Source organism: Psittacula echo (genome assembly GCF_963264785.1).
Source record: "Psittacula echo genome assembly, chromosome: 21".
Classification (NCBI taxonomy): Eukaryota; Metazoa; Chordata; class Aves; order Psittaciformes; family Psittacidae; genus Psittacula; species Psittacula echo.
Genome location: NC_137757.1, coordinates 5,934,038 through 5,961,976, shown reverse-complemented (window position 1 = coordinate 5,961,976; position 27,939 = coordinate 5,934,038). Strand labels below are relative to the sequence as shown.

The window sequence follows — 27,939 nt, the reverse complement described above, 5'->3', positions numbered from 1 at the left end:
GCTACTATGTGCAAGTGGAAGAATTCGGCAAAGTGCTCATGGAGCAGATGGAGAACAAAAAGCACCAGGAGTCAGCTTTTGGACTGAACAAACCATGAGAAGAGAGACAAACATGTACCTTTTATTGTCTATGTACAAATGGCATCAGTTTGTATTAAAAAGAGAATCCACCCCATCTCAAAGATAGCAAAGCGCAAGATGGCTTCAAGCTCCAGCCTTCCCTGCATCTATAAGCACGGTATAGATTTTAGGAGATGGTGTTTAAAATGAAACTGCAGAGAAAAGGGTTAAGCACCTTCTTCTCTGCCTGACAAAGAACCAAAAGGAGCTGTTCCTGCCACTCTACATGGATTAAACCAAAGAAACCAGAAGTCCATTTGTTAACTATACACTTTGCTGTAAAAAAATACCCACACAACAGAACCCACACAACCAAAACTACAAAGCTAAGTATCAGCAACAAAAGTAATCTAAGTCTTACAACATGGATGGGCCATGCTGAATCACAGCCCACTTCCAGTGGAAAAAGAAATACCTCTCCATGGGTTTGCAGATGACAGGGGTGGCAGCAGCAACATCAGCCAATTCTAGGAAGTTCCCGACTGAGGTGGAAGCACAGAATAGTCAGGAATTCAGGACTAGCACTACTACTACACCTTGGTCTTCCTGCAACTCAGGTGATGTAAAAATGATGCAAAGTACATGGTCCAAGATTTTCTCCCCCCATCTAAGTTCTTTAGAGTGAGTCACTCCCAGCTGCAGACACTTGGCCAGAGAGCTGCCATCACGCTCATTCAGTCGACTGGCATTTTCTCAGTGGGGATTCACGCAGACCTAAATCCCAGAAGCATCAGCACTGATGAGTCTAGTAGTCCTGCAGAGAAAGGAAAGGATGGGCACATTAACACCTTTCTACCTTCAGTTCTGCTCGCAGAGCTGGGATTCTCAGTCTTCTCTCATTTCTACACACCATTAGTTGCAGGCAAAACATGTAGCTAAACATCCAAAAGAAAGGACCCTTCAAAACCTTAGTTCAAGAACCCATCAACTCAAACCAGATGCTACTAACGTTCCAGATCATGACAAGGCAACAGGACACAAAACAGCTTTCTTCATAAGAAGTGCATAGGATTAACTGTGACCTGGCTTCATAACCAGCCTACCTGGGCTTATTTACTGTTACATCCACGAGACAATGCTTAGCTCATACTGTGATTCTCCTCAACCATGAAAATAAGGTCTTAAATTACAGCAGAGGGAGGCTTTTTAAGATTAGGAGTCAGTCAGCCACTCAAGTCTACAGATGAGCAATGAAAACAATGACAGAGCACTGATACTTACAGCTCTTGGCTTTTTGTTTAACTTGAGATCAATCCTGTGGTTGGAAAGATAAGAGAAATGTCCATTTCAATACATTAAACCAACACTAGCGTTCAAAGAACCAGCTACTGCATATGGCACAGGCTACAACAAAGACTATTTGGTTAATTCAATCCACATTCTCAATTGGGCTGAGCCAAATCACTGTCCCAGTATTACTGGACAAGAGAACAGCAAAGAGACAGAGAGTGGATTCTTTCTTATTTGCCAAAATGCATATTGTGTCCACTCAAAACAGGAGTTAATAAAAGGTTCATAACCAAAATCACAGGGAAGTTATGCAGCATAAAGAAATGAGGTTAAACACGCATGCTCTATGTTAATTTGTTAGATGTGTAACTATGCCACAGGTAATTATTCAGACATAGTGGTAATGGTTATTTACTTGGAATAGAGATAGGAGTTTAAGATGAGCAGGGATTATATGAGTCAAAGGCATGGAGTTTTATTCCATTTTTTCCAGAAGGAAATATCCAATCTACACTCATCTCCTTCAGAAGCAAAGCCCGAAGAATCAGGTTTTAAACTACGGTTTTAAGTTACAAAGTTTGCTCTATTTAAGTAAAAAAATGACACAGGAAGGTAAAGGAGAGTGAAGTTAATTGAATTTTGCCGAAGTTATTAAATAAAATGTTACCTCCATCACGTTTTTCTGTTTTTAAAAAAAACTTCCCAGCCTAACCTAATATACATACCTACAATTAAACAGATAAACTATGGGTTAGAAAGGTCTCAAAAGGCACATTGGTGTCTACACACTAACAACACAGCACAAGTACTAAGTCAAGTCAAACTTACTCAAAGTCATAATCAAACATGCCAGACGGGCTGAGGGGCAGCATTTGAAAGGAAGAAAGCAATAGAAATTAATATACTAATGAATTAAATAAATTAGTTGATTAGCCACCCTAGCGAGATCACTAAAAAATCAAAGAAAAGAAAAGAAATAATAAAGCCAGTGTTCAAATGCCATCAAGTTCTTTCTTAAGATACCTTAACCCAACTCAGGCGCAAAAAGCTCTCCAGATGTGGCAATCCAGAGTCCCCCTCCCCAACTGGATTTCTGGGTAACAGAGGTGTTAGAACAGAGGCAGAGTGGGTTTAGGGAGGGGATTTTAGGTGCTGGAAAAGGAGCTATCATCAGACCCTCGGGAGTGCCCCCTAGCTCAGAGAGAGGAAAACTGATTTGCTTGCAAAATCGAACGAGGGGTGGTCAGAGAGCAGAGGCTTTGTCTAGATTATTACAGCAAAGCAAAGCTGGTTCAGGCAGAGCTGGAGACACAGAACTGAAGTGGCTGACTTGGCATTTGAAGAGTCTCACAATGCCCCTGCACACACACATCCTCTCGCACCCGCTTCCTTTCCAGAGCTAAAAAGAGAACACGGTCATTTGGCCAAAGCTAGTGACAGGCTGGTGACATTCCCACCCCTCGCCTCAGCATTCACACCATGCCACAGCGCGGTCTCTAGGAACTGTGTGTGTTGGAAAGGGCTTCTCCACAAATCAGCTCTAACTCAGGAGCTTTTCAGCATGGACTTTCTAAGAGCAGTATTGGTTTTGCCTGAAACACCTATCAGGCATGAAAATTGCTGAGTCCACAGAAAATAACCATCCTGGTCTTCCTGTGGGTTCACAGAGAACGGAGGACTTCAGTAAAGACACTGCAACTTCCATCTGATTCCCTGGTTTTCACTGCTGGGACCTGACCCGCCTATTCACATCAGTCCTGTCCAGTCTGAATCCCATTCCCAACACCTCTCCAAGAGGCGTACAAAGCAGAACACCCAGAGGACTCAATGCACCTTCAGTTACCAACTCCTCCCCGTGCTCCAGGACCAGGAGAGCAGAACGCTGGCAGGGTGCTGGCAAATGCAAGAGCTTCTGATCAAAAAGAAAAGCCACTATTTCTTTGGATTCTAATCTTTTTCATTCTGTGGCACTCAAGAAACAAACCTGCGGGTCCCTTTCAACAGCACTCAGGGCTGCGATGCATTTTAAAGCACATAGCTTTATTATTAGTAGATTCGGACTGCTTTGTCCTTGGGGGCTTTTAAGCCAGATATAAATTGGCCTTTCCTGCCAAAATTCAAGGGATAGTAACAGCAATCAGAATTTTAACAAGAGGTTTTGTTACAAACTTAAATTATCTTCTTTTAATTCTCTATCTGCCCATGCTAAGCATTACAAAACAGTCAATCACTAACTAAGCCTTTCTGTAACGTGGATGTGTCTGATGTATCTCTTAGAAGGATAAGAATTGCCATACCAGATCAGACCAGGGCTCTTCATGTCCAACACTGTTCCCGCCAGTAGCCAGCATCAGCTGCTTCAGTGGAAGGAATGGAGAAGAAACCCCAAAGCAGCACAACCTGGCAGTAGGGCAGATTCTTCCTAACTCCTGTCCCTAAAGTTCAGGTTATGCAATGGAGCAAAAGAATTGATATTATTTCCAGCATCTGGATTGTACCCCACTGTGTGTGCAGAGCATGGGTTTGCTGGCCAGGTGAGTGCTTAGAAGAGTATTTTGTAACTCATTCGAAATAAGTCTTCCTAAGCTGTACTGTGCTTATTCACAGATGGAGTTTCTTGTGTTATTCAACTTCTTTCCAATTGCCTAGAGGCAATAAAAGAGTTTTAAAATGCTTTGGACTCAGGAGGAACCCAAGGGACACCCAGTACTTTATGTTTGCCCAATTAAGACTGCTGTAGGAAGCAAATTCTGATCTAAGAATTAAAGACATACTAATGCCCCAAAACCTAATGAAGGAGAAAAAGCAGTTAAACGTTTCTCAAGCACTATACCTACCTCTGCATCTCCCACTCCAACCTTCTCCCAGCAACTCTGGACGTTTTAACCACTTCTCTTTAAAACATCTCTCTCTTGTAACTCATGAGAAGTTCCCTTAAAGAGAAAAGCCCACCCAAAGCCAAGCTCTGCACTTACTGCATTTCTGCAGTAAATGTCTCCTCTTTCCAAGAGCATGGATCTCCATGTTTCCTCCCTTAAGACCTGACTCCACAGTGCATTGCCATATTCTGTAGAAACCCCTGGCTTTAATGGCTTTACATGACAGAGGAATGGCTTTAACCTGAGAGAGGGAGACTAAGATGAGCTCTTAGGCAGAAGCTCTTCCCTGTGAGGGTGCTGAGGCACTGGCACAGGGTGCCCAGAGAAGCTGTGGCTGCCCCATCCCTGGCAGTGTTCAAGGCCAGGTTGGACACAGGGGCTTGGAGCAAGCTGCTCTAGTGGGAGGTGTCCCTGCCCGTGGCAGGGGTTTGAGCTGGATGAGCTTTGAGGTCCCTTTCAACCCAAACCACTCTGTGATTCTGTGGTCCATCAGCAGCTTATGTTGGCCCATGGAGAGCAGCGCTGTGAGGCACGGAGTGTGAGCCATCAGCCTGCCACACTGCATCATGCTTTAAGGGTTTTAAGGGTCAGAACCATTCACCTAAATCCAGCCATAAAGAGTTCAGGAAATCTTTGTTTTACATGAATTTCAGGTCAGTTTAACAATAAACACTTTGAGGTTAACGTAGCAAAGCAACTATTCTATGTCATGATCAAGAGACCCTGTTTGGTACATGACAGCTAAAAGGGCTTGGAACAGGAATCTTAGTGAAGATACTGGGAGTGCCCACAACCCCCAGAACATTTAGATTTGCTTTTCCATTTCACCCCCCTTCTCCAAAGAAAGCACTGACACTGCCATCTCACTTGGTCCTGCAGACACCAGTAAGCAAGTACAGGAGGCCACGACTGCAATCTTCCTCTGCTGGAAGGCAGACAGCTTTATTCTCCTGGACAGACAGGAGACTTGAGAAAGCCTGCTCAAAAGTATGGCTGGACCAGAGCTGGAGTCAGCACCCTGTGCTGCTTGTTTAACTTCTTCAGCATGTTTTCCCCTCCTTGATACGAGGGGCTGATAAATGCTATGGGATGGGTACATCTCAAACCCAGAAAGATTACTGACACAAATAACCCCAGCTGCTTGTTATTCTAACGAGTTACTCGCTCTTCTCACATCACACAAACCCAACAGCAGCTAACCGCGCAGGAGGCATGGCGAGAAGGCTGCTGGCACCACTAACCTGTGTCGATTTTTGTTCTTCCGCTTTTTGTGGCTGCTGTGGTGGCTCCCAGAAGAAGTAGAAGAAGCAGCTTTCTGGGGTTTCACCCCCTGCACAGACCCATCCAGCTCCTCAGCATCCTCCTGGTTGGGTTCATTCTCCTGATTGTGAAAGTCTGGAGAAGTGTCGCTTTCCGTGCCGCTGCCCGGCTCCCCTAGAGCAGGACAAACACAGGGGAGCACAAGAGTTACCTCCCTGCAGAGCACAGTGCACGGGCAGCAGAGCCAGCCTAAGCCTTATGGCATCAGGAGGTAAAGAAGAGAACCAGAAACATTCCCTAAGGCCAGCAGCAAGTGGAGCATGCCAGAAATGTACCCGGTTTGGTATCAATTACAAAACCATTTTTAACCGTCCTGAAGGTACGTGGCTCTCCACGTGTCCCTTGTGACGGATAACACACACCAACGTGCTGCTTCAGCTCTTTCAGCCTCTTTCTTCAAAGAGCACCAAACCCATCAAAATGAGTTTTATGCACAATAAACTCTTGTTGGGCATAAAAGTTTACTCGAGAAAGGAAGCAACTTTACTGGTGTCTCATAGGGCACCTTTGCTGCCTTGTGCAGGTAGCAGCTGTGTGGGAGCACTCGGGATGGAGGCTGTACTCACACAGGGAGCAGTGAGTACAGCCCTGGTCCAGGCAGCTGGAGGCAGAGCTGGGGAGAAGCATCATTCCTTCCAAATCCTGAGAGAAAGGAAAAAGCCACTTACGCTTCTCAATGAGCTGGTCCTGAACTCCAGCTAATGCACTGACCGCCTAGGAAAGCAAAAGGGGTGTTAATGGGAGCAGGAACTCACCACTTCTCAAATGGTCAAAAGCACAGAGATCACCTCACAAAGACACATCAGCCCTGAGAGCTCACAACCTGGCACCAGCACAGCGGATGGGGGTAGCAGCAAAAAGATAAGGACATGATGGCAGTGACAAGCGTGCAGCATGGGTGGTTCCTGCCTGCATTCCCTTCAACCTCTCTGGGCACTAAATGGGAAGAGGGTTCATCTACATGGGATGAAGATGCTCGGGTTGGGAGAGAGGAGCTTAAATGGAAAACTGGTCCTGCCGCAGCCTGGGCAACCAGAGCACCGTGGGACCGGATCCACCGAGGGGCACCAAGGGATGAAGATGGGGATGGGGACAGCAATGACTGCTCAGCCCGCCAGGGTCCGGCCCGGCTCTCACCGCTGCTGAGGTAACCGAGGACTTGCTGAAGAGCCGCTCCGCCTCCTTGAACTTGCGGTTCCTCCGGTCGTTCTTGCTGTTGGAGTTCCTGAAACGGGACAGAACGGGCATGGAGGGGGCCGGGCGCTGCCTGCCTCCCTCCCTCCCTCCCTCCGTCCGTCCGTCACTCACTTCTGGTTGGTGAGGTAGCGGTCCCAGCCGCGGATGATGTTCCCGTACATCTGCGTGTCCTCCAGGTAGCTGCCCTCGAAGGCGTAGATCTGCCGCTCCAGGTTGGCCAGCGTCTCCTGCCGGGCACAGCGCAGCGCATGGAGCAGGCCCGGCCCCGCGCCCGCCCCGCGGCCCAGGCCCCGCCGCCTCCCGGCCCCGCCGCCGCCGCCGCCACCCGCGGCCCAGGCCCCGCCGCCGCCGCCGCTTCCCCCGCCGGGCCCCGTTGCTCACCGCCAGCTCCTGCTTGCGCTTCACGAGCTCGGCCAGCTCCCGGCGGGTGTCGGGGATCTGCGGGGGGCCGCCGGCCTTGGCGTGCAGCGCGGCCATGGCGGCTGCGGCCTGCGCGGGCCGGGCGGGCGGGGCGCTGGCTGCGCTGCCGGGAGGGGCCGCCGGGGGCAGCGCCGAGCCCGGCCCGGCCCAACCGCTCCGCCCCGGCCCCGCCTCTCCGCTCCTCTCCGCTCTTTCCCGGCCGCCTCCCCCGCTCACCCCGGAGCGGGGCACAGCGCGAAGGACTCGGCGACAGAGCTCTGGGTCCCGGCCCCCTGAGTTGAGCCTGAACCCGGCGGCGTCGGGGGCAAAGGACCCCGAAAGGGAAGGAGGAGCCGCCCCGGTACAGAAATCATACTTCGTATGTTTCCTTAACGTATTTGGTGCCCTCCATCCCAAGGGCAGTTCATCTGTTTTCAAGGAACATAAAGGAAAATAAAGGGACCCCCGAGAAATATTACACCTAAAGGTAATTCGGGCTAAATTTACAAATTCTTTATTTAAAAACCCCTAAAGTATATATAAAGGAGATCCTCCGAGTCAAAACTCTACCTACCATGTGAAACCCTGCAGCAATGCCCCGTATTTACATCCTAAGCGTTTCCAGTCTGTGCGTGCAACATGGAACACGTGCAACGTGTGTGCACAGCACATGAGCACAGGTCAGAGAGCCCGCGACCACGGAACAAACACCCACTGGGGGCAGCGTGGAAAACGCACGTTTCTTACAGTGTGAAGCCATAGGGGGGAAGACATCCAAAGATGCAAGTACTTGAGGGAGTGGAACTGTTCATCCTCTTCTTAAAGCCTTGTTTTACAGGGGGAGAGTATTTTAAACAAGTGATTCGTATATTTTATCAAGAGAAAAATAGTGCAAACTCAGGTTGAAACAAGTCACCACATAGAAGGTCTTTGTGTAATGCGAACAAAACCAAGGAGAAGTTATCTGTGGGTTGGGGTGGTGCCAGAAATAAAGGCTCCAGCCCCTAACACTTGATATCCAGCATAAGCTCAGCACCATGTGTAGAAAGATGACCCAGATCTTGGCTCCCAAACCACATCAGCACCACCTGAAGCCCCAGGAAGACTTTGACTTCTATTTCAAATTGCCTTGTGATTCTTGGGTGGTGAATTCCAGTGAAATACCCTCACAAGGCAAACCAAGTACCCAGCACATACCAACTTCTCCACCTCATTTACCAGGCAGGTAAATTCTCCTGACCAGAATTCCTACCAGGCAAAGGAATTTGGCAAACTAGGGAACACAATGTGTTACAAAACTCATGGGGTTACTTTCTAACTAAGATTTCTGTTAAGGAGCATTTTCAAAGGGCTATGACAAAACAGTCAATAAAAATAATTTTAAATACATCAGCTGTGTTCTAAGTCATTTCCTGGCAGAAACGTCCTTCAACATCTGTGGAGTTCTCCCAGCATCAGAGCTTTCACATCCAGGTGCTCTTCTGCTTGTTGGGGAGAAAAAGCAAAGAAAAAAGAACAAAAAAAAGCTGCATTTCCCAATATGCAGAACTATCAGAAATGAATTACCAGGGAAGTCCCCCAAAATAAACTATGCGAACAGAAGAGCAACGAAAAAAGGACTTTAAGGCAATAAGAGGCGTCAGTGCTGCGATGCACCAACGCACGTTCAACTGCAATTTCTCTCTCCTGCCCTTTTCCCTCCTCATCTGTTAACTGTCAGACTCTTCCTCTTTCTCATCATCATCATCATCGTCCTTTGTGTTGGCCTCAGATTTATCCGAGGATTCATGGAGAAGAACATATTCCCTGCTGCTGAACCCGAACTTGAGGACATCCTTCTCCTTCAGTTCATAGTAGCGCTGCGGCTCAATCCGCTGGTTGTTTAGGAAAGTGCCATTCCCAGAGCCCAGGTCGATGATGTAGGGCCTCACTCTGCGGCCAACGGTACCATCGGCACGGGTGTACTCCACGAGCCTGGTGAAACAAAACAACACCCATTCCATCACAACAGCCAGAAGGGAAACACTCTCCAAAAGCAGACAAGTTCCCCCGGTGCAGTTAATACTCATCTGCACTCACAGAGATCAGCACAAGCCTGATGAGAACAATGGGAAACTGTGTGAGACTGAGCAGATTCTGAGACTGCATCACCTCCTAAAACTTGTGGTGATATAATAAAGCAATTCCTACACCAGAACAGATGGCTGTGCCCTACGAGAGCATCTTTGTCTTCAGCAGCAGGCAACCCCCGCTGCTCCAGAGGAGATGGGCACACTTTGCTGTGAAGGGCCACATGGATAAAACCTCTTTCTCAAACACTTTTACTGCCAATTACACCTGCCAAATCATTCCAGTTAGGATACACATCAGTTCTGTCTAACCCTGCTGTGTCATTTGTCTACTAAAAAGCTGCTTGTGGTTAAATAGGAGGAATTACAGATGGCTTTGATTACTGCTAGAATGATGTGCAGCAGGCAACATAAATTCCATCCCTAATGTACTTTACATTGTACCTCGCGACTGTGCACATCCAGGGGGGTTTGTTTGCTTTTCTTTCTCCTTCCTGAATAATCCTGTTTCATCAGCAGGTACTTACCGGTACTGAAACACAGCGTGCTGCTTCGAGCAGGAGGGGTGGTCAATGGGAATATCTGCGATCCTGCGGTGCCTGCCCAGCAGATAAGCACTCTGCCTGTGAATGTACATAACTGGCAGAAACTCGTCGTTTTTGAAAGGATAAAGGCGCCAGCGCTTCTTCGGAATGCGAGCTTCAGGGGGCTCGCTGTACTTGATCACCACACCCCGGAAAGTGTTGGTGTCCTCCAGCAGCGCACCCGAAAGTTCAAAGCTTGGCTTCTCTTTCTTCACAGCAGTTTTTTCTTTAGGTTTGCTATCAGACTGCCCCAGTTCTGGTTTCTGCTCAACACCACCGCCTTGGTTGTTTTGTCGATGCTCTCGTCTTCTTTCGTTGTAAAACTCCCTCTCTGCTTGCTGCTCACGGATGTTGTGGACATCTCTCTCTCGCTCGTGGCCACGGACTCCAGGCCGTTCGTTTGGGTTCTTCCTTCTGTCTGCATGGTCTCTGTGTCTGTCTCTGTCACCGCTCCTGTCTCTCCTGTGCTCTGGTTCCGATGGGTATCTCTGCTTTCGCTCCTCGTTTCCTCTCCGGCAGTGATCATCTCGCTCCTGGAATGAAGAATCACTTACAGCAACGCAGGCGGAACTGGCACGAAAGAGCAGTGAATCTACCTCAGCTTTTAAGCAAATCACAATCCTACACATGGAAAACACATACTTGGACGCTATCTGTGGATCTACTGCTACATGAGAGAAACTGCCTTCCTTGCCAAGCTATCTAGATTCCTACAATTCACACCAAAGAAAGATCAAGCAACCATGCAATGCATCATTTGCACTGGGCAAAGAAGCTCGCAGGAGCAGCCTGCATGAGGGCACAGGCTGGGTTCACACACACATGTGAACTTCTGGCAAAGCCTGGGGTGGGCAGCAAGAGCTCTTAAGCTGCCAGGACCCTCCTCCTTACACTGCACACTACAAGGACTCATGGAACGTAATTACCAGCTGAGAAGTCGTTTTTGAGCAAGCTGCTCTAGTGGAAGGTGTCCCTGCCCGTGGCAGGGGGTTGAAACTGGATGAGCGTTAAGGCCCCTTCCAACCCAAACCAGTCTGGGATGCTATAATTCATACCTCTCACGGCAGAGTCCCACCGCTGTCGGACAGAGCCAGGAAGCGCGCAAGGCCCCGCTAACACCTCCGCGGGCAGGACCGGGCCTCGGTGCTACCGACCATGCCAATTACCTGCTTCACCTTCACGGCGGCGTGGTGCGGGCTGCGGCTCCTCCTGCCGCGCGGGGACCGGCTCCTCCGCCCGGACTTGCTCTTCCTTTTGGGTGACCTTTAAAGCAACGACAGCAAGAATGAGGAGCGGAGCCGGGCCGGGCGGCGCGCAAGGCCCGCAGCCACCGGGCCCGGCCCTACCTGCTGCTTCTGCCCTGGCGCGGCCCGGCCGGGCCCCGCCGCTCCTCGGCCGGCGGAGACTGGCTGCCCCTCGCCGAGCGGGAGGCGGAGCGCCGGGGGCTACGCTTCTCGGCCTTCACCACCACGTCCCGGCGCCTCCGCTCCCGCCGCCGCTCGGCCTCCGCCTCCATGGCGCCTCCGGCCGCCACAAAGGGAAGTGCGCCGCACTTCCGGTGCCCGGAAGCACTTCCGCCACGCACAGCACCGCCCTCCGGCAGTTCTGCGCCTGCGCACAATCGCACCCAGCCGCGCAGGCGCCCTGCTCCCGGCGCCGTTGCCATAGCGACAACAGCATCCGAGGCCGCCATGATCCCGTCGCCGGACTCGCTGCTCCGGTACAACCCGCCGGTGCTCATCTGCCGCCGCACGGAGAAGCGCTCCCCCGGGGTGAGCGGGACCAGCCGGGCCGGGCCGCCCGAGGGCCCCGCCCCGCCCTTGCCTACCGCGCTCTGCTCTCTCCGCAGGCCCCCCCACTGCAGGCGAGACCCTCGGCGCCGCTCGCCCCGACAGGGCCCGTCCCGCCGCCCCGCACGGCCGCCGAGCCCGGGAAGCAGACGCAGGAGCTCCTCAACGCCATCCTGCCGCCGCGGTGAGCGGAGCCCGGCTCCCCCCCCCACACCGTGCCTGGCAGCGCCCGGCTGGGCCCCGGGGTGCCCAGTAACACCCCGTGCTTCTCCTGGCAGGGAATGGGTGGAGGACAAGACGCTGTGGGTGCAGGAGGTGTCCACCACGCCCAGCACCCGCCTGGACGTTGTTCGTCTGCAGGAGCAGCTGGACCTGCGGCTGCAGCAGAGGCAGGCGCGGGAGACCGGCATCTGCCCCGTGCGCAGGGAGCTCTACTCGCAGTGCTTCGGTCAGTGCCCTGCTGCAACTCTCACAGCCAGGCCCCAGCCGCTATCCTCCTCCTCCAAGGAGGCTTAACACAGCCCATAGGGTAGTGACCACCAGGCAGGGCAGGGCACACTGCCCTTGCCTTCCTTGTCAGGGATCCATGGGTCAGGCCAAGGTACCCGTCAGCACCTGCTGAAGCTGTCAGCTTCTATACAGACCATGTTACCCGAAAGACATGTTGTAAAGCAGTGAAAATTGCAAACAAGCATAAAAATCCCTTAGTTGTACTTAACCCAATAGTTTTAAATAACTTGAAATGCTGTATAACTGTTAAAGACTTACACTCTGCTGCCATGGTGCAGAGATTGATCAGGATTCTTCTGGAGGCTCTTGGCTCTTCTGTAAGCTTCCCCTGCAAGAAATCATTACAATGTTTTAGGCGCTTGCTCTTACAGCGTCAGTGGATCACTATCACTGTTGTGACCACAGGTTCTATACCACCACTCTGCTTTTACATGCCAGCATACAAAAGAAAGTAATTTTACTATCTGTACTAAATCCACGCTGCTTTCTTGGTGCAGAGAACGGGTGAAAGACAACAAAGCTCTGGGCCCTGTGTGGATCCAGCATTCGCAGATAAATGACTAACTAGACTGTTGTACCCTTTCTTTAAAGATGAACTGATCCGAGAAGTCACGATCAACTGTGCCGAGCGAGGACTGCTGCTGCTTCGGGTCAGGGATGAAATCCAAATGACCATCGCTGCTTACCAGACGCTGTACGAGAGCAGCATTGCGTTTGGCATGCGGAAGGCACTGCAAGCTGAGCACGGCAAATCTGACATGATAAAAAGAGTAAGTTGGGCTGTTCACTCCAGAATGTAGTTTTCTGCATGTGATACAGCATAGGGATAGTACATGTAAAGTTTTATATGAAACCAGTTATTTCTATTGCCACTGGATGGCAGTAAAGATCATCAGAATACTTGTCTGCTTTCTTAGAGCTTAATTGCATTGAGTAAATGATGTGCTATTATGTCTGGAACATGATAAAGACTGTACAATGTAGAGCTCTGTCCCATCTTAACTGAATATTGATTATTAACCAAGAAAACTTGAGGGATCTATACTCTTCTTCAAGATTGCAGAGCTAGAAGAGGAAAAGCGGGAGCTGGAAGCCCAAGTGAGTGACCAGAAAGCTAAATGTGAAGCCATTGAAAAACGGGAAAACGAAAGGAGGCAGATAGAAGAAAAGAAACATACTGAAGAGGTGCAGCTCCTGAAAAGAACCAATCAGCAGCTGAAGGTTAGTTAAAAACAAAAAGACCATTTCAAGTAGTAATGGTAAAACTCATAGAATAGTTAGGGTTGGAAAGGACCTTAAGATCACCTAGTTCCAACCGCCACTTCTCAGTTTGTAGTTAGAAAGACACAGAAATAACTTTCTCCTTACGGGTTTAGAAGTGTTACATTTATGGAGGTGTTGGCATTAATGTTCTGCTTCCTTTAAATTCTCACTGAAATGGGAAAAATAGTGCTTTCGCATTCGGTGCTTCCTTACTCACTCAGCAACTGGTCACTATCAGTAAACCTGATGATGCAAACAGCAGGTGAGAATACCCAAATTCTACTCATACACACACGTTTGCCAGGGAGAGAGCAGAATTTGTTCAGAAAATGATGAATTGTTACAGTCAGATGCTTCAAACTTGACCAGTACTCTAGAAATCTGCTCCTGCGTAACTTGACTGTGAGGTTACAATGTCAGCACCACCCCTTTCCAGCTACAAATCAGAAAATCTAGTGCAGGCAAGTTGAGATGTTTTGTTCCTTTGCTGCTGGCCATTACAGTTGATTCCCTGATAACAAGCTGCACCATTTAACATTAAATATTGTGTAATAGGAACAATTGTGTACTTACGCAGCAGGGACTAAATCATTACAGGAGCAATTTTGTGCATGCTGCTTTGGTGAAAACAGCTTCTGCTCGTTACTTTCCTTTTGAAAAAATCCCAGTGAGTAAAGACAAAATGTTACCCTAAACAACGTTAAATGTTTCTGGATACAGCTAAAGAACGTTTAGAGAGGAGACTGAGATGGGCTCTTAGGCAGAAGCTCTTCTCTGTGAGGGTGCTGAGGCGCTGGCACAGGGTGCCCAGAGAAGCTGTGGCTGCCCCATCCCTGGCAGTGTTCAAGGCCAGGTTGGACACAGGGGCTTGGAGCAACCTGCTTTAGTGGAAGGTGTCCCTGATCGTGGCAGGGGTTGGAACTGGATGAGCTTTGAGGTTCCTTCCAACCCAAACCAGTCTGGGATTCTTTTTTCCTTTACACTGAGCTGCTCTTATCTTCACCCTACAGTTTCTCCTTTCTAAACCACTGACTCCTTCAAGCCTTCTTGAAATGTTCTAGGGTGCAAGATGGAGAAACTCTTAGATCAAATATGCATTGCCACAGAATCCATGTTTCCTGAAGTACTCCAACAGCTGTGGATACACTGCTGTCATTTATTTTTCATGGCAGCTCTAGAAGAGGACAACCCAGGAGTCCTGGATGCTTCACACACGACATGCTCCCCGAGCACGAGTAGCTCTCCGATAAATCTACTAATTGGGCGTCAAGTTGTCTCAGTAACTGCAAAACTTGCTGTTCCCAGATACTTTTGTTCCAGGGTTTGTGTTCCAAATGCCAGAGAGCCAAATATTTAATTTAGCTAACATAGTCCAGCCTGAAATCAGAGAATTCGGACCACTGTTTCAACAGCTTTTATTTAATTTCCTCTTCAGTGCTTTACATTATTAAACGGCTCTTTCATTGTACGGAACCAATGCCAGCTCTTTTCTTCTCAGAATGCAACAAGTGTGTATGCCAAGAGCAAAAAGCTAATTTATAAAATGTGTACTAAGGAATGGGATAGCTCAGGGAAAAAAACAACTCTGGCCTGCTTCTCTTAAAGTATTGCAGCATCCCTGAGCTCCTTGCTTTGAATATCAAACAGATAATTTATCACTGTACAGCAACGTGGGCTTATTTTTTAGGTTGAATCTAATTTGACTTACTGTCTCGTTTGTTTTTCAGGCACAACTTGAAAGCATCATTGCACCAAATAAGTAGATTTTGTTCTTATCCTCCAGGCAGCATTCAGAAGAGCTGTCAGAGCAAGAAGTTTGCAATTAGTAACAAAGAGCTGTCTTCGTAAAACAAGCTTGAATTTTCACTTACTGGTAACCGAAGGCAGCACAATTGTGTTCTGTCCTTCTTTGTCTCTTGAAGAGTTGAATTTCAAGAGCTTCATTAATTGCTGCACCCTTTTTCAATGCTGTCTCAGCATTCAGCTCTTTGAACAGCAAGCATGGCTGGGACTTGCCTGTTGGTAATATGCTACATGACCTTCAAAGCAATAAACACTTCTATATGCAAGCATCTCTGTAACATTATTATTTTGAAAATGTCATATAAAATATGAGAAACCATATACAAAGCATCTACAGTAAATTTAAGTCCCATTCACCACGAATCAAAGTCAGGTAATTCTTGGGCAGGGTGTCTGGGGGGTTGTTTCCTTGACTAGGTGCATGTTGGTGTTAATTGTACATCAAAATCCCCTGCCAGTGCCGTTAGCAGTAACTAGGATGAGAAATACATGGTTATTTCTAATGAAACAAAGGGGTACACCACCATTCCAGGCAATGCTGCTCAGTGGAAGCGAATGCAATCTTCACTCAAGGTACCTGTGTAACTAACTGGTTATACCCGGCAAACAGCCATGGGAAAGAGAATTTACTGTAATTACATGAAAAACCGCCATAAATCTGAATTTTTCCAGAAAAATCAAACAAACAAGACCAGCCACCGCCACTAAATACCACTTCAGGAGCTGTTTTGCCAATGCAGTGTTTACTGGCCTCAGACGGGGATGTGGAAATACCAGGATCTCCAACTGCATAAAGGACTTTCAGATGATGCAGAAACAAAGAGTGAGATGCTACTCCTGGGAACGAGGCAGACAACTCAAACTGGGCTTTGAATGGGAACTACAAGTTTCATATTAAAAAAAGCCACTGCATACTAGAGCTGTTTTATGTAAAATTTAATAGAATAAGCAATTATTGCTTATGTTTGGGTTTTGGGGGCTTTGATCTCTGTCCCTCCAAGCCAGTTTTTTTCTTGTTCTTATTCTTATTTTTCACGTTGTGAGTTTCATAATACCGGACTCCGACTTTCTTGGAGCGCTGCTGCCTCTCAGCTCGTCTTCTCTGCAAATACACACAAACCACATTAGCAAATACATACACGCAAAACACATTAGCAAATCCACAGTATCCATAGCCTGGATTCGTTTGCAGCTTTCAAACATCATTCACTTTGCATTCCACATACCTTAAACATAATCAATTCAAAGGAAATATGACTGATGTGAACATATGGACATCTACATGGAACCTACCCGTGCTCTTAAACAAAGGAAGGTAACTTTAATCTTTACAAAAGCTTCTTTACAAGAAGCAACGTGATCTGCACAGGCACGAAAGAGGTCTTCAACAGATGATGTGACAGAACGCTCACAAACAATTCGGCCATCTGCTCCCCTCTGACTGTCCTAACAGCCCACAGCAATGCCCTAAAAACCATCTACACACCATATAAGTTCACTTACAAATCCCTTTCGAAGTCCTGCAGACAATATTAGTTGGTATGTAATTATTTGGAATTAGTTTAGGCTTGACTATAACATGAATGGAAACCAGCAGTGGCTTTCTCTGAAGACAGACCGGGACTGCTCATCTACTTCCACATTCTCTCATCTCCCAGGATTTAGACCCTGCTCTCTTCGCAGCACCAGTTAACACCAAAAGCAGAACCATTACCCACACAGAAGTCTCCCCTTCAACACTCTTTCCATTGTGGTTACCTGCTGGAACCTTTTATGGGTCCATGCTCAGCTGGAATATGCTCCTGCACATTGCACGTCAGCAGCAAGTCATCGTGTCTTCACATTCACCCAACCTCAGTGTTGTGGTTTAACCGAACACCAAAACCAGGACACTCAGCCACAGTCCCTGAGCTTTCTCCTTCCTATTCGTGTTCAGTCTCAAAGCCCTTACATGGTAACGGTCAACCTACGTATACAAAAAGCCAGCTCTAGAACTCTGCACATTTGTTGTACTACAAGAAAACACACTTACTTCTTTGGATGTAAGTTTCTTGCATGGCTGTTTACCCAAATCATCATCATCTTCCTCTTCTGCTTTCCTTTTTCTTGTCTTCTCTGTGGTGCCTGCTAACAGCAGAGATCACTACTGGGGCACCTTCCAAAACACCAATCTGCTTGCAGGACTTAAGACTGGGGTCATCATTCCATCTACTTCAGCAAAGCATTCTTTGGTTGTATTTCAACAGCTTCTACACAAACAGCATGCAAGGTCCTCACCAGAAGATCACTCACTAGTACTGTGAAACTGCCCTTGAGACTGCTTAAAGCCCCATGCAAGTCCAGAAGAACTTCACAGTCCTGGCACAATAGGGCTCTCCCACGTAATTTTTGCCTTTAATCAAACTTACGATGGAAACTGAAGCCACAGACTCTTGAAGTCACCACAGTAAATCCTATAGCCTGGAGTATTGCTGTGCTTTTATAACATCATAAACCCCCTCCACTCCCTTCTGTGTAACATTACACCATGGGGAACATAAGCTCCCCATAGCACCATTCTTTTGGAAATGCAACATTTGTCTCCACCTTCATTCTCTAACAGAGGGACTTATACAGACAAGTCTACAGAAAGGCTACAGCAAAGGTCATCAGGGAGCCCTTAAGGTAGCTATGGAAAGATTTAACTGGCTTTAGGGAACCAAACTTGCAATCAGAGGCTAACAAATGCTTCTCCCCCTAACTCACTCTCTTCTCATGCTTACAGCATTTCCAAATGTAGATTAAGGACATCTACTAATCTTGATTTACCTCTGTCTTCAGTTTCTTTGGGTTCTTCAGACTTCTGCATGGATTTTGCAAACACTTTTTCACTCAGCTGCTTTGGGATTCTGCAAGAGAGAAAATAAGCAATGAAAGAATGTTGTAACAGAGTGAAACCACCTCTGAGATGCAATCAGTCTTCAGTGGATCCCAGCAGCAAAGCCACAGCCTTCACACCTAAAAACCATCTCACAGTAATCGTCTCTGGAGTTACTGAGCTTGTGTGCTGTACAAAGGGACAAAACGTAATCCTTAACCTTGACATCTCAATCCTCACAATGAGCTTTGCTAAAACAGGGCCTGCTGAAAGAGCTAGGATAGATGCATGTGCATGGAGACCTAGCTGGTGTATCCAGGTAGGACAGCAGCCTTGGTATTGCTCAGGGAAGAACCCAACATCAAGGAGAGATCCGATGCTGCTACCCAGAAAACCAACAGATTGCTATTGCATAGCCTAAGTAGCAGCTTTCCAGAAGAGAGAGCACTTTGTCATGCTGCTAAATAGGACTTCTCCAAATAATCTTTCAAAACCAAACTGCTGCTTAAGCAAAGTTCAGATTTTTCTGGCTAAAATATATTAAGCTGTGGCAGCTTGCGTGTGGCAACACAGCGGAACCAGCCAAGCAAGTCATGAATGGAGAGAAACTACAGCAGCATCACATTAACCCTTTTCCCCCTGTGAAATAGGTCAGTCACTGAACAGATTCAGATACCTGATTGCTGAGAATCTCTTGGCTTTGGCTTTATCCAGAAATCTTTTGTATTTTGCAATCTTCTCATCCAAAGCCTTAAGAACTGCTTTAGAGCTCTCCTTGGCACCTGGTACAGCCACCTGCGATTCCTCCTCTACTAAGTCTTGATGTTGCTCATTTTTCTCTTTCTCCTCTTCCTTTTCCTCCTCTCCAGAAGAATCACTGTCTGTTTCATCAAAGCCTGGCACATCTACAGGAACCAGGTCTTCTTCTGAGAACTGAGGTGCCACATTAATCCTCCCAAAGTTCTGCCGAACATGGGACATAAGCTGCTTGATTTCAGTGTCTGTATTATTCTTCTCTTCTGCTGCCTCCACACTTGATTCTAGGGACTCAGGTATTTTCTCCTCATTATTATCTTGGCTTGATGTCACAGCTGCTGCCAATGCAGGAGGCTGGAAAGAAAGAATGTAATGGATATATTATTCACAAAGTCTGGCCCAGCATCTCTTCCAGCGATTTCCACTTTATCTCTTTGACAGATGACAGGCTAACTACAGGATAATTGCTGACATGACTGGCAGTGAGGTGGTGTAAAATGATCAGACATCTCTGCAAAAAGCATTGCTGCCTGGTCCTCAAATTCAAGTGAGTGTCACCTGAATCACCAGACTGGGCAGAGCCCAAGACATGCACTGCCCAAATGACATGGCAGTCCACGAGGCAAAACAAGTATGTGAGAAGAGGCACAAGCATCACATTCTAACCTGGGGACCTGCTTCTGCATTCGGTGGCTTCACAAAGAATGGAATTCTGCCCCTCTGCCAGTCATTAAGAACCATCTTGCTCACAGTCTGCAGGTCAGGCTCACCACCCTGGAAAAAAAACCAGTAACAACTGATGTCCATGTTTGCAGGGTATACTAGCCTTCTATTACATGTAAGTAATGGAAATATTCCTATTTTCCTTGGTCAGGAACAGGCCACAAGCTCTTCCAGCCTGCAGATACACAACACTGTCACACCTTTAGCAGTTTTCCAGTCCTAGAAGCAAGTTTCTCAAGGAAGTCTTCTGTATCATTCCAGGAATCAATTTTGTACGTCTTTCTGATGTACTCTGGTTTGGCTCTTTCCAGCACGGCACTAATGTGATCCTCAGGGCTCTTAATCTTTTCGACTTGAACCTGAAAATGAATGGTGGAATATCAACCCTTTGGAAAGCGTGCATTCATTTTGAACTCATCCCACCGACACCAGCAAAGATCTGCCAGCATTTTGCACAGACACATACCACTCCCTTCAGCACAATGTCTGTTTCTGTGTCTCCAGATGGATAAACCACACCTGGGCAGTCGATGAGGAAAATCCGCCGCATCAAGGTAATGTATTGCCACACCTGAAAGAGATCAGTAGTTCCCCATGTTACCTCCTTCCACACTCTGCTTTTTAAATGCATGGTTTTAATACACAGGACTTAGGAACTTGGTATTAACAAACAGAAACAGAATGTAACTTTGTAAGCCAGTCAAGGTGTATCCCACCTTGCTCCTTTTGTTTCAAAGCCATTCCTATGGTGTTTACATCCAACTATTAACTCACAGGAATAAGGCGAGGAAACTACGACTACGACAAACTGATATTCCATGGTTTTCTTCTTCCATGATCCGTAACTTGTGACATTTAGGAGTAAAAGGAACAAGCTAGCAAAGAAGATTCCTGTAATTCTGTTCTCTTGTTTACTGGCACATTCTTGAGGAGAGTTAGAAAACCAGCACTAACAGAGCCTGACAGCACAAATAAACCCAACTCATTTGATGTAGGAGAGCACAGACGTTGAGCCAGGGCAAGCTGAGCATTCGGATCACAGCACTACAGTGCAGGCAGAGCAGGAACTCAAGAGTGCTTCCAGCAGCAATGCTTCAGAGCAATGACTGTCGACCAGCCACTGCTCAGACTCACAGTTACGTAGCCCAGACAGTTCAAGAGCTAGACTTGAAAATGTCATTGAGCTAATTTTATATGAAGTCTGCCTTTGACAATACACTTACACAATTAATTTGTATCTTTAATGGAGGGATCTCTTCCTACCTTAGTTTCCCCTGCAATAGGGGCCACATTGCAGACCTTCTTAGACCGTAACGTATTGATCACTGAGCTTTTGCCAACGTTTGGGTAACCAATGAACCCCACACTGATCTGCTTCTTGTCAGAGTGTAACTGTTAAGAAAGAGTATGTTTTTAACACCTCAAAAAGACAAAGTTACTACAGTTCTACTGTTCCCTCTATATTGAAAGGCAAAGAGAACTCCTAAAGCACCAGATCAAAAAATGAGATAAGCTCTCACTTCTATCAAGAGAAATATATAAGGGTAAAACCAACTTGCCACCAAAGAACTCCAAGCAGTGAAGAAAGTATCTGCTATTTCAAAAGTAAGACGCAATCCCCTTGTGCTCCTGGCTGCTCAAAAATTACTTGTGAACACCTTATTTAGAAACCATTTAGGTTTGAGAGGACAGAATATAGATATGGCTTGAAGAGACAGTAATCTGAAGACAACAGAAGGTGTCTTTCTTGGATAAATGAAGACACTTAAAAGGAGAATACCTCAACAGAATACACATACATGCGGGACATGAATGGGAGTGAAATATGTTCCTTTCTTCTACATGTTCAGCTGAGACCTAGGAGTGTCTATGAGACACTGTCTACATGAAACCTAGGCCAGACTGGCGGTGAAACCCACTCTTTCTGGATCTCCTCAGTTTGACAAACACTTTGAATGTATTTAAAGGAATGTTTTCCATTTTCTCTCCAGAGAGGGGAGCTTTATTTATGGAATTGTTGACAGCATGGCCACAGAGAATGTACTGAACCCCAAATGCTAACACAAGACTCCACACTAACCCCCACGGCCCAAACAACAATAGAAATCCCCCGAATGGTTCCATACCTTTCCAAACTGCCTTAAAAGCTGTATGAAAGCACCTTTGCCAAAAGGGTTTGTGAGACTGGCATGAAAAGCCAGCGTTGGATACTCCTGAGAAAGGACAGCCACCCAGCGCTTCTAAAGAGGAAAACAGTACTTGGTTAGGAACCCTGTGCTGTGGAGGTGGTGAAACAACCTACTTAGGAGCAGAAGTACGCAGCATCTTCACTTGGGTACAAATGCAACTGTCTATGAAAACTGCTGTGTAAGAACCTTTGAGGCATTTCAGCAAGGCAATAGCTAAACACACTCAGTATTGTTTTTATAAAAGACAAACCATTTCCCAAAAACGCCTTCACTGCTCAAACTAATTAGTTTAAAGACATAAAGCAAACCAGCTGTGGTGGATATGGATCTTACGTGCACGTCCATTTAGCATACTCTGGAGACATCAGCTGAACTGTTAAATCCAGACAGAGGAAGTAGAGAATTTGTGGCTGGTGAGGGTTGCTCAACTCAGCCAAACCTGGACAGATTTACATCGTAATTGTTACTTTTATAGCAGGCAAGCAGCGAGTTCCCATTGACCCAGTTATATTGTGCACTTTGAGAATGAGGTCTGGCAACAGAATTAAAGCAGAGGCTACAAAAGGAACAAAGAAGGTCCATGAAATAACAAGTAGGAATGTGCTCACAGTAGCCCAGGTAGGAACAAGATCACATTTGTTCAGGACAAAAATGAGATGTTTCCAGTGTTTCTCCTTTTTAAGATAAGATTCCACGTGAGGGGAGCGAGTACCCATGGGATCCCTGGCATCAAGAACTTGAACAACAACATCTGATGAATCTATAACCTGGAAAAAAAACCACACAGAAGGAAAGGATTTTACAGAAAGCCAGATATCTGTCCTTCAAAATGAAAACTAGTTATTTGCTGAACTGCATCTAAAACCTTGTATCCTTCACAATCAACAGTTACTTCCCCACAGAACAGTGAAGCTCAGACTAACACCCATTGATACTCTACTCACTTTTCTTCCAACTCCCTGCCAAATCCAGACTGGACACCTCAATAGCTTTTACCTGTTCTACACACCAGGAAGATGCTTGTAACACTTGGGAAAGAAAACACTGCACCCACACAGGAAAATTCGTTGCTTCAGCAGAAGAAAACCAGTGTTCACCATCCATTCCTCAGCAATTCAACCCTGCCATTTCAGAAAGGATCAGGATATAAAGTATGTTTTCTGGACCAATATGAAACACACAACCAAGGAGGAACCTGCTGTTAGCCCACTAAGCATCTCCAGCAGAGAGCTGTCATTTTATGACTTGCTTCAAGCCAAATGGATTTGTTTCACAGCATTTTCCTGCATTTTTGGCAGGGTTTTACTGAAATCTGTTTGGCTCTATCATTCCCAGGGCTTTCAGATCTAAATGAAAAGGTTTTAATCCACATCCAGAAATTCAGAGCAGAAAATCAAGCACTTCCACACCTAACAGTCACTGAGAACACACAAACAAACTGTTCTTTAAGTCCTAATTCATTTTCTGTCTCCATTTCTCTAGCAGTCAACATGGCTCACAGTGAATTGAGGGTCAGAGCCCTCCAAAGATGACCCTATCAAAGTGCCAGATGGTTTTAGTCCGAAGAAACTTCAGGGCATGTGGCTGGTTTATTTGTGGTGAAGTCCCAGGGATCCAAAAGGAGTTAACACCACTGCCCTGCCAGTCCATCTCTGGATCATCTATTTTAAGGATACATATTCCAGTGGAACACAAGCTCAGTCAGATGTTTGAACTGAATCTCTGCTCTCCTCTACAGCTGGCTATTTCTGTGTGTATGTACTGTACTGGTACCACAAAAAGGGTGTATGGTTTCAAGTCAGTCAGTTCAAGTAGGCTGACAGGGAAGCACACAAGGGAATGACAAACTCAGGACATCTCTGCATCAAAAAGCCTTAACATTTCTAAGAAACTTTACAGCAAATTCCAATTGTACCAAAGCTTCGCTACTGGAGCAATAAATAGCTTTCAGAGCTTTCCTGATTATTGCTGTATAGGATATGCAATGCTGCGCTGAAGCACCTCACTCTGTAAAGGCTGACAGCCATGACTGCTGCAGATTATAAACGTTGCTTACCTTGTAGAGCTCACCCCAGATTCTTTTGGACTGTCCTTTCTTATATATATCCTCTTGTGCTTCATCCCTGGAAGTAGATTACCAGAGACATCAGCAGCCACAATAACAAGGTTACAGTGTTGTCTTCTCTACAGCCATTGACAGACAAAAGAGGAGATGGGGCCCAAGTAACAGACAGCTGGGATTCAGCTCCCTCTCCCTATCCTCCCCCTTGCAGAAAGATCCTACAAACATGCCCTCTTTCAAAGATCCCTACCTGTCCACTGGTTAGACCCTTATCTAACCCAAAACGTGAGGACGGAATTATGAATAAAGCCACAAGAATCTCATGGAAACAACAATTTGGTTAAATACACAGGGCAAAACAGGATTAAAAAATGCCAAATTCAGCTAATTTCACTTTCCCTCTCTTCATACAGAAACAGTGTCCATGGATGGACCAGATACTTCTTTAGAAATGGAGCTGGCTTTCCAGAAATGGAAACAACAAATCATTTCTCCTTTCTAGTTACCTTACACCAGTGTCTTCTGTCACCAGGTCTCGGTCCTTGCCCTGATCATAAGCTCCTGATGAGGCTTCAGCATTCTCCACCAGAGACTGCACATCACTAGCAGAAAGATTTGGTCTTTTCCTTTGTGCCTTGGGGCCAAACGTTGTTTCAAATGTTTCTGTGTCAAGAATGTGAACTCTGGAAGTCTAAGGAAAAAGAGGTTGATAAAAACCCCCACAAGCACCATGTTTTCCATCTCTCGTGACATGCAGGGAACAAGACCTTAGTTCAGCTCAACTCTGCAACCTGCAACCAGAGTTACAGGCATTTTCCTAACAATGTTTGAGTTCTCCAGCTTAATCTTTGAAAAACATCAGAGTGGATATTTAATAAGCAACAAAACACACTGCACTTGCCAAAGAGCTATGCTTCAGTTCTTTCCCCATAAATGATGTCAAATGTAATTAAAGCTACAATGATGAAAATTCAGCTGCTATCTTTGATCATTTCTTATTTTTCTAACAAGTGCATAAATCTGGCCAAATTCACAGATTTTTGTCAGGGGTAATTACAATCAAAACTGTAGATTTTAAAGCCTTGTAATGAATGCCAACTTTTCTTGGAACAGCATACAATTCATTGCTGAAAGAAGCAATTTGTTTTGGTAATGCACACTTCAGTTTCTTATAACTTTTCCCTTCATTTAAGTAACATTTTTATGACATAAACCTGGGAAGTTTCCATCTGAAAAAATATCTCACAAGGGTCCAAAATAACAGTTCAGACATCACGAAAGAAACCTGGTAATAACTAAAACCTGATGTACCAGAAATGAAGGCTGCATGCATGAGATAAAAAGCACATACTGGAGTTCAAATTCATCACACGAGAGTGCCTGTGGTACAAAGGTTCCTCAAAAAAGGTCCCTCTGTCACACAAACGATTAGAGGCATTAGAGCAGAGGGTGGCAAGCTGCTGCAGGTATTCTAAGGAGGTCCACTGAGACCTGGGATGTTTGAGGATAAGTTTTCTAACAAGAATTTCTAATAAACAACAGATCTTCTCCCAAACAAGGGGGAAGTAATAGACAATTTCTTTGGCTTCACATTCGATGTCTACAGCATTAGGCTTTCAAAAACATCCCTCCCCAAGTCAGCCGCTCCAACTGCCCCTTCCAATGCTTCCAGAAGACATTACACCAGATGGAACAGAGACAACCCAATTGCCCACAGATAAATCATAGAATGGTTTGTGTTGGAAGGGACCTTAAAGCTCATCCAGCTCCAACCCCTGCCACAGGCAGGGACCCCTTCCACTAGAGCAGCTTGCTCCAAGCCCCTGTGTCCAACCTGGCCTTGAACACTGCCAGGGATGGGGCAGCCACAGCTTCTCTGGGCACCCTGTGCCAGCGCCTCAGCACCCTCACAGGGAAGAGCTTCTGCCTAAGAGCTCATCTTAGCCTCCCCTTGTTCAGTGTAAAGCCATTATACTAAATGTATCTGTACAGATGAACAATACCCACATGTGGTTTAATGCGATCATAGAAAAGAGACATCGGCAGCTTTTTTTGCTTCATGACCACTTTGTAAGGATCTTTCATGACATTTTCCATTTCTTCTTGAAACTTTTGTAAGGATGATTGCTTGATCACACGAGTATTTCCTGCATGTAAAAACACACATGGGACCTGACCATTGCTCAGCTTAACTGCTTCAGAGACCTTGGGATGCTAATAAAGTATTAATGCTTTGTCTGGCATCAGAACTACCAGTGACAAGAAACAGAGGCTTTTACCCGAGATAAACCCCAAATAAGCATAAACAAGCCAATCCCTTTCTTTCACTTCAAGAAAACATTAAGAGTATCCCTGAGACACTTAACACGTAGAAAGCACAACGTGAGCAAAGAATAACCACCCTTTAGAGGAGTGTGTGGAAAGCAAACACCCAAAGTACTGGTCCACGTGTGCCCACACACACGGTCCTTCACCTTTGTTTCCAGTTCCTGTCCCGCACAGCACCGAGACCACAATTCTGCAACAAACACCCTCCAAACCCACAGAGAGCAACAGTTTTGAAGAGTCTGAAGTTGGAAGAAACTCACCAAACCATTTAATATTTGGTTCCACTCTTGCAACGGTGCCTGGTGCCACTGTTGACTGATACTGTAGAGGCCTGATCACTTTACCATATTTGTTTCTAAGTGGAAAATGAGAACACGTGTAAATATGCAAGAGCAGTACACACACCACTAGCACTGCGGTTCACTAGACCGCAAATACATTCACAACATCCAGAAAGATCCTTCATGGAGAACTGGTGCCCCTGAGATCCTCAGCAGGGATGGTGCTGCCAGTAAAGGCTCATTAACTCAAACACCAGGCCAGAAGAAGTGATGACAGCTCAAGTCTCACTCCAGTTTGACCAAGCTCTTCATGATGGCTGCTTGTGTCAGACCAGGAATGATTTACTGGGGTGCAAAAGGCACCAAAGTGCAATTCCTTCCCTCATGGGCTCATGTGGAACTTTTCCATCAGCTCTACTCATCAGTTGGTGCAGGACGCTCACCAGAAGATAATTTCCAAGCTGACTCTGGCTTAAATTTAGCAATTTCATTCTTTTTTTAATACATATTCCCCAGATTGCTCTCAAAACAAAGTGAAATCTGGCAAAACAAAACACAACTGCCAATCTGAACCAGGAACCCCAGAAAGCCCCACAGCATCTACAGCACGGCCGAGCCATGTGTTTACAAGGTGGGAGCTGCTCCACAGCCAGTGACAATCAAGCACAATGAAGGGACATCTCACAACAAAGGAGCCATTTGGAAATCAGGCTTTTTGGACATTCTGAGGTGAACTTTTGGGTTTTGTTGTGGGAAATGAAAGAATTCTGGACGTTTTGGGGCTCATGACCTCTGTTGAGATCACACCAGATGTTCTGCACCATGTGTTTTCCAGCTGTATTCCCTGACACACACCACAGCCCAGGATAAGGCTTCTCAGCTCATGGTGTGACAGGAAACATCACAGAGCAGCTCCACACTGACAAATCACAGTGGTTTGGGTTGGAAGAGGGCTTAAAGCTCATCCAGTTCCAATCCCCTGTCACGGGCAGGGACACCTTCCACTCGAGCAGTGCTTTGCTCTGCCACAGCCGGAGCGCACCAGCACCGGAGGCCACACTGCGGGTCTGCACTGAGAAACGCGCTCTTTGCGCAGCGAGGCCTCGGTGTCCGCACGGCGCGGCCGGCAGCGGTACTGACACCGCATCTACTGGCGCCTGCTCGCTGCCGTGCTCCCGGTACCAGGCTAGGGCCGAGCCGCGCTCACCTCCGCTCCTTCTGCCGGTACATGTTGAGGCGCCGGATGGTGGCCCGGTCCCGCATGTTGTTTCCTCCCGCGCCCCCCACGCGATCTGCGGAGACAAAACAGCGCCAGGTCAGGCCCGGTCCAGAGGGGGCCGGCACAGCCCGGTCTGCGTCCCCCCCAAACGTACGTACCGGGGTTGGTGCTGGCGCGGGAGGGGTTGATAGTGCTGCGCCCCTTGTAGCGTGGCTTCACCATGGTGCAAGCGAGACCGCGCTCACCACGGACTGGAAGAACCGAACGGCCCCACGACCACACGCACTGCACCCGGCAGGAAGCGGTGGCAAAGCCACTTCCGGCGTGCGGAGCTCCGCGGCATGACGCACTTCCGCTGAT

At 46.9% G+C, this 27,939-nt stretch overlaps 3 protein-coding genes across 19 annotated transcripts; 1 reads left to right on the top strand and 2 right to left on the bottom strand.

Moving 5' to 3' along the window:
- Positions 1–93: 93 nt before the first annotated feature.
- On the bottom strand, positions 94–7,339 carry MEAF6 (MYST/Esa1 associated factor 6). Of its 5 annotated transcripts, XR_013958248.1 has the most exons (8): positions 7,128–7,339; positions 6,858–6,973; positions 6,687–6,774; positions 6,218–6,263; positions 5,471–5,663; positions 2,018–2,075; positions 1,342–1,375; positions 94–874 (listed from the first exon to the last, which is right to left on the bottom strand). XR_013958248.1 is itself a non-coding variant. In XM_080632268.1 (7 exons), the coding sequence occupies exons 1-7, from the start codon at positions 7,221–7,223 to the stop codon at positions 866–868; spliced, it is 582 nt and encodes a 193-aa protein (XP_080488394.1). In that variant the 5' UTR covers positions 7,224–7,339; the 3' UTR covers positions 94–865. The 5 variants fall into 5 exon arrangements, 4 of the variants coding, with proteins under 4 accessions (XP_080488394.1, XP_080488395.1, XP_080488393.1 ...); XM_080632268.1 differs by lacking the exon at positions 2,018–2,075; XM_080632269.1 differs by lacking the exons at positions 1,342–1,375; positions 2,018–2,075.
- A 3,607-nt stretch (positions 7,340–10,946) lies between these two features.
- On the bottom strand, positions 10,947–27,930 carry GNL2 (G protein nucleolar 2). 13 transcript variants are annotated; one of them, XR_013958241.1, is made up of 21 exons: positions 27,738–27,930; positions 27,568–27,652; positions 26,226–26,434; positions 25,759–25,898; positions 24,258–24,442; positions 23,746–23,812; positions 22,298–22,456; positions 21,627–21,740; positions 20,764–20,892; positions 19,967–20,071; positions 19,701–19,859; positions 19,444–19,551; positions 18,698–19,131; positions 17,973–18,052; positions 17,197–17,291; positions 16,220–16,266; positions 15,233–15,391; positions 15,070–15,160; positions 12,677–12,851; positions 12,357–12,426; positions 10,947–11,061 (listed from the first exon to the last, which is right to left on the bottom strand). XR_013958241.1 is itself a non-coding variant. In XM_080632257.1 (19 exons), exons 1-18 carry the CDS (start codon positions 27,799–27,801, stop codon positions 15,085–15,087), a joined length of 2,415 nt encoding a protein of 804 aa, XP_080488383.1. In that variant the 5' UTR covers positions 27,802–27,930; the 3' UTR covers positions 12,927–14,738; positions 15,070–15,084. The 13 variants fall into 13 exon arrangements, 6 of the variants coding, with proteins under 6 accessions (XP_080488383.1, XP_080488382.1, XP_080488385.1 ...); XR_013958242.1 differs by lacking the exon at positions 12,677–12,851 and having other exon boundaries at positions 10,948–11,061; XR_013958243.1 differs by lacking the exon at positions 12,677–12,851 and having other exon boundaries at positions 10,949–11,061; positions 17,197–17,288.
- Positions 11,177–15,260, top strand: DNALI1 (dynein axonemal light intermediate chain 1). The gene is given in 6 exon segments (XM_080632271.1): positions 11,177–11,657; positions 11,660–11,772; positions 11,867–12,036; positions 12,690–12,868; positions 13,155–13,319; positions 15,089–15,260. Coding segments are annotated over 6 exon segments (1,008 nt in total). The 5' UTR covers positions 11,177–11,312; the 3' UTR covers positions 15,125–15,260.
- Positions 27,931–27,939: the final 9 nt, after the last annotated feature.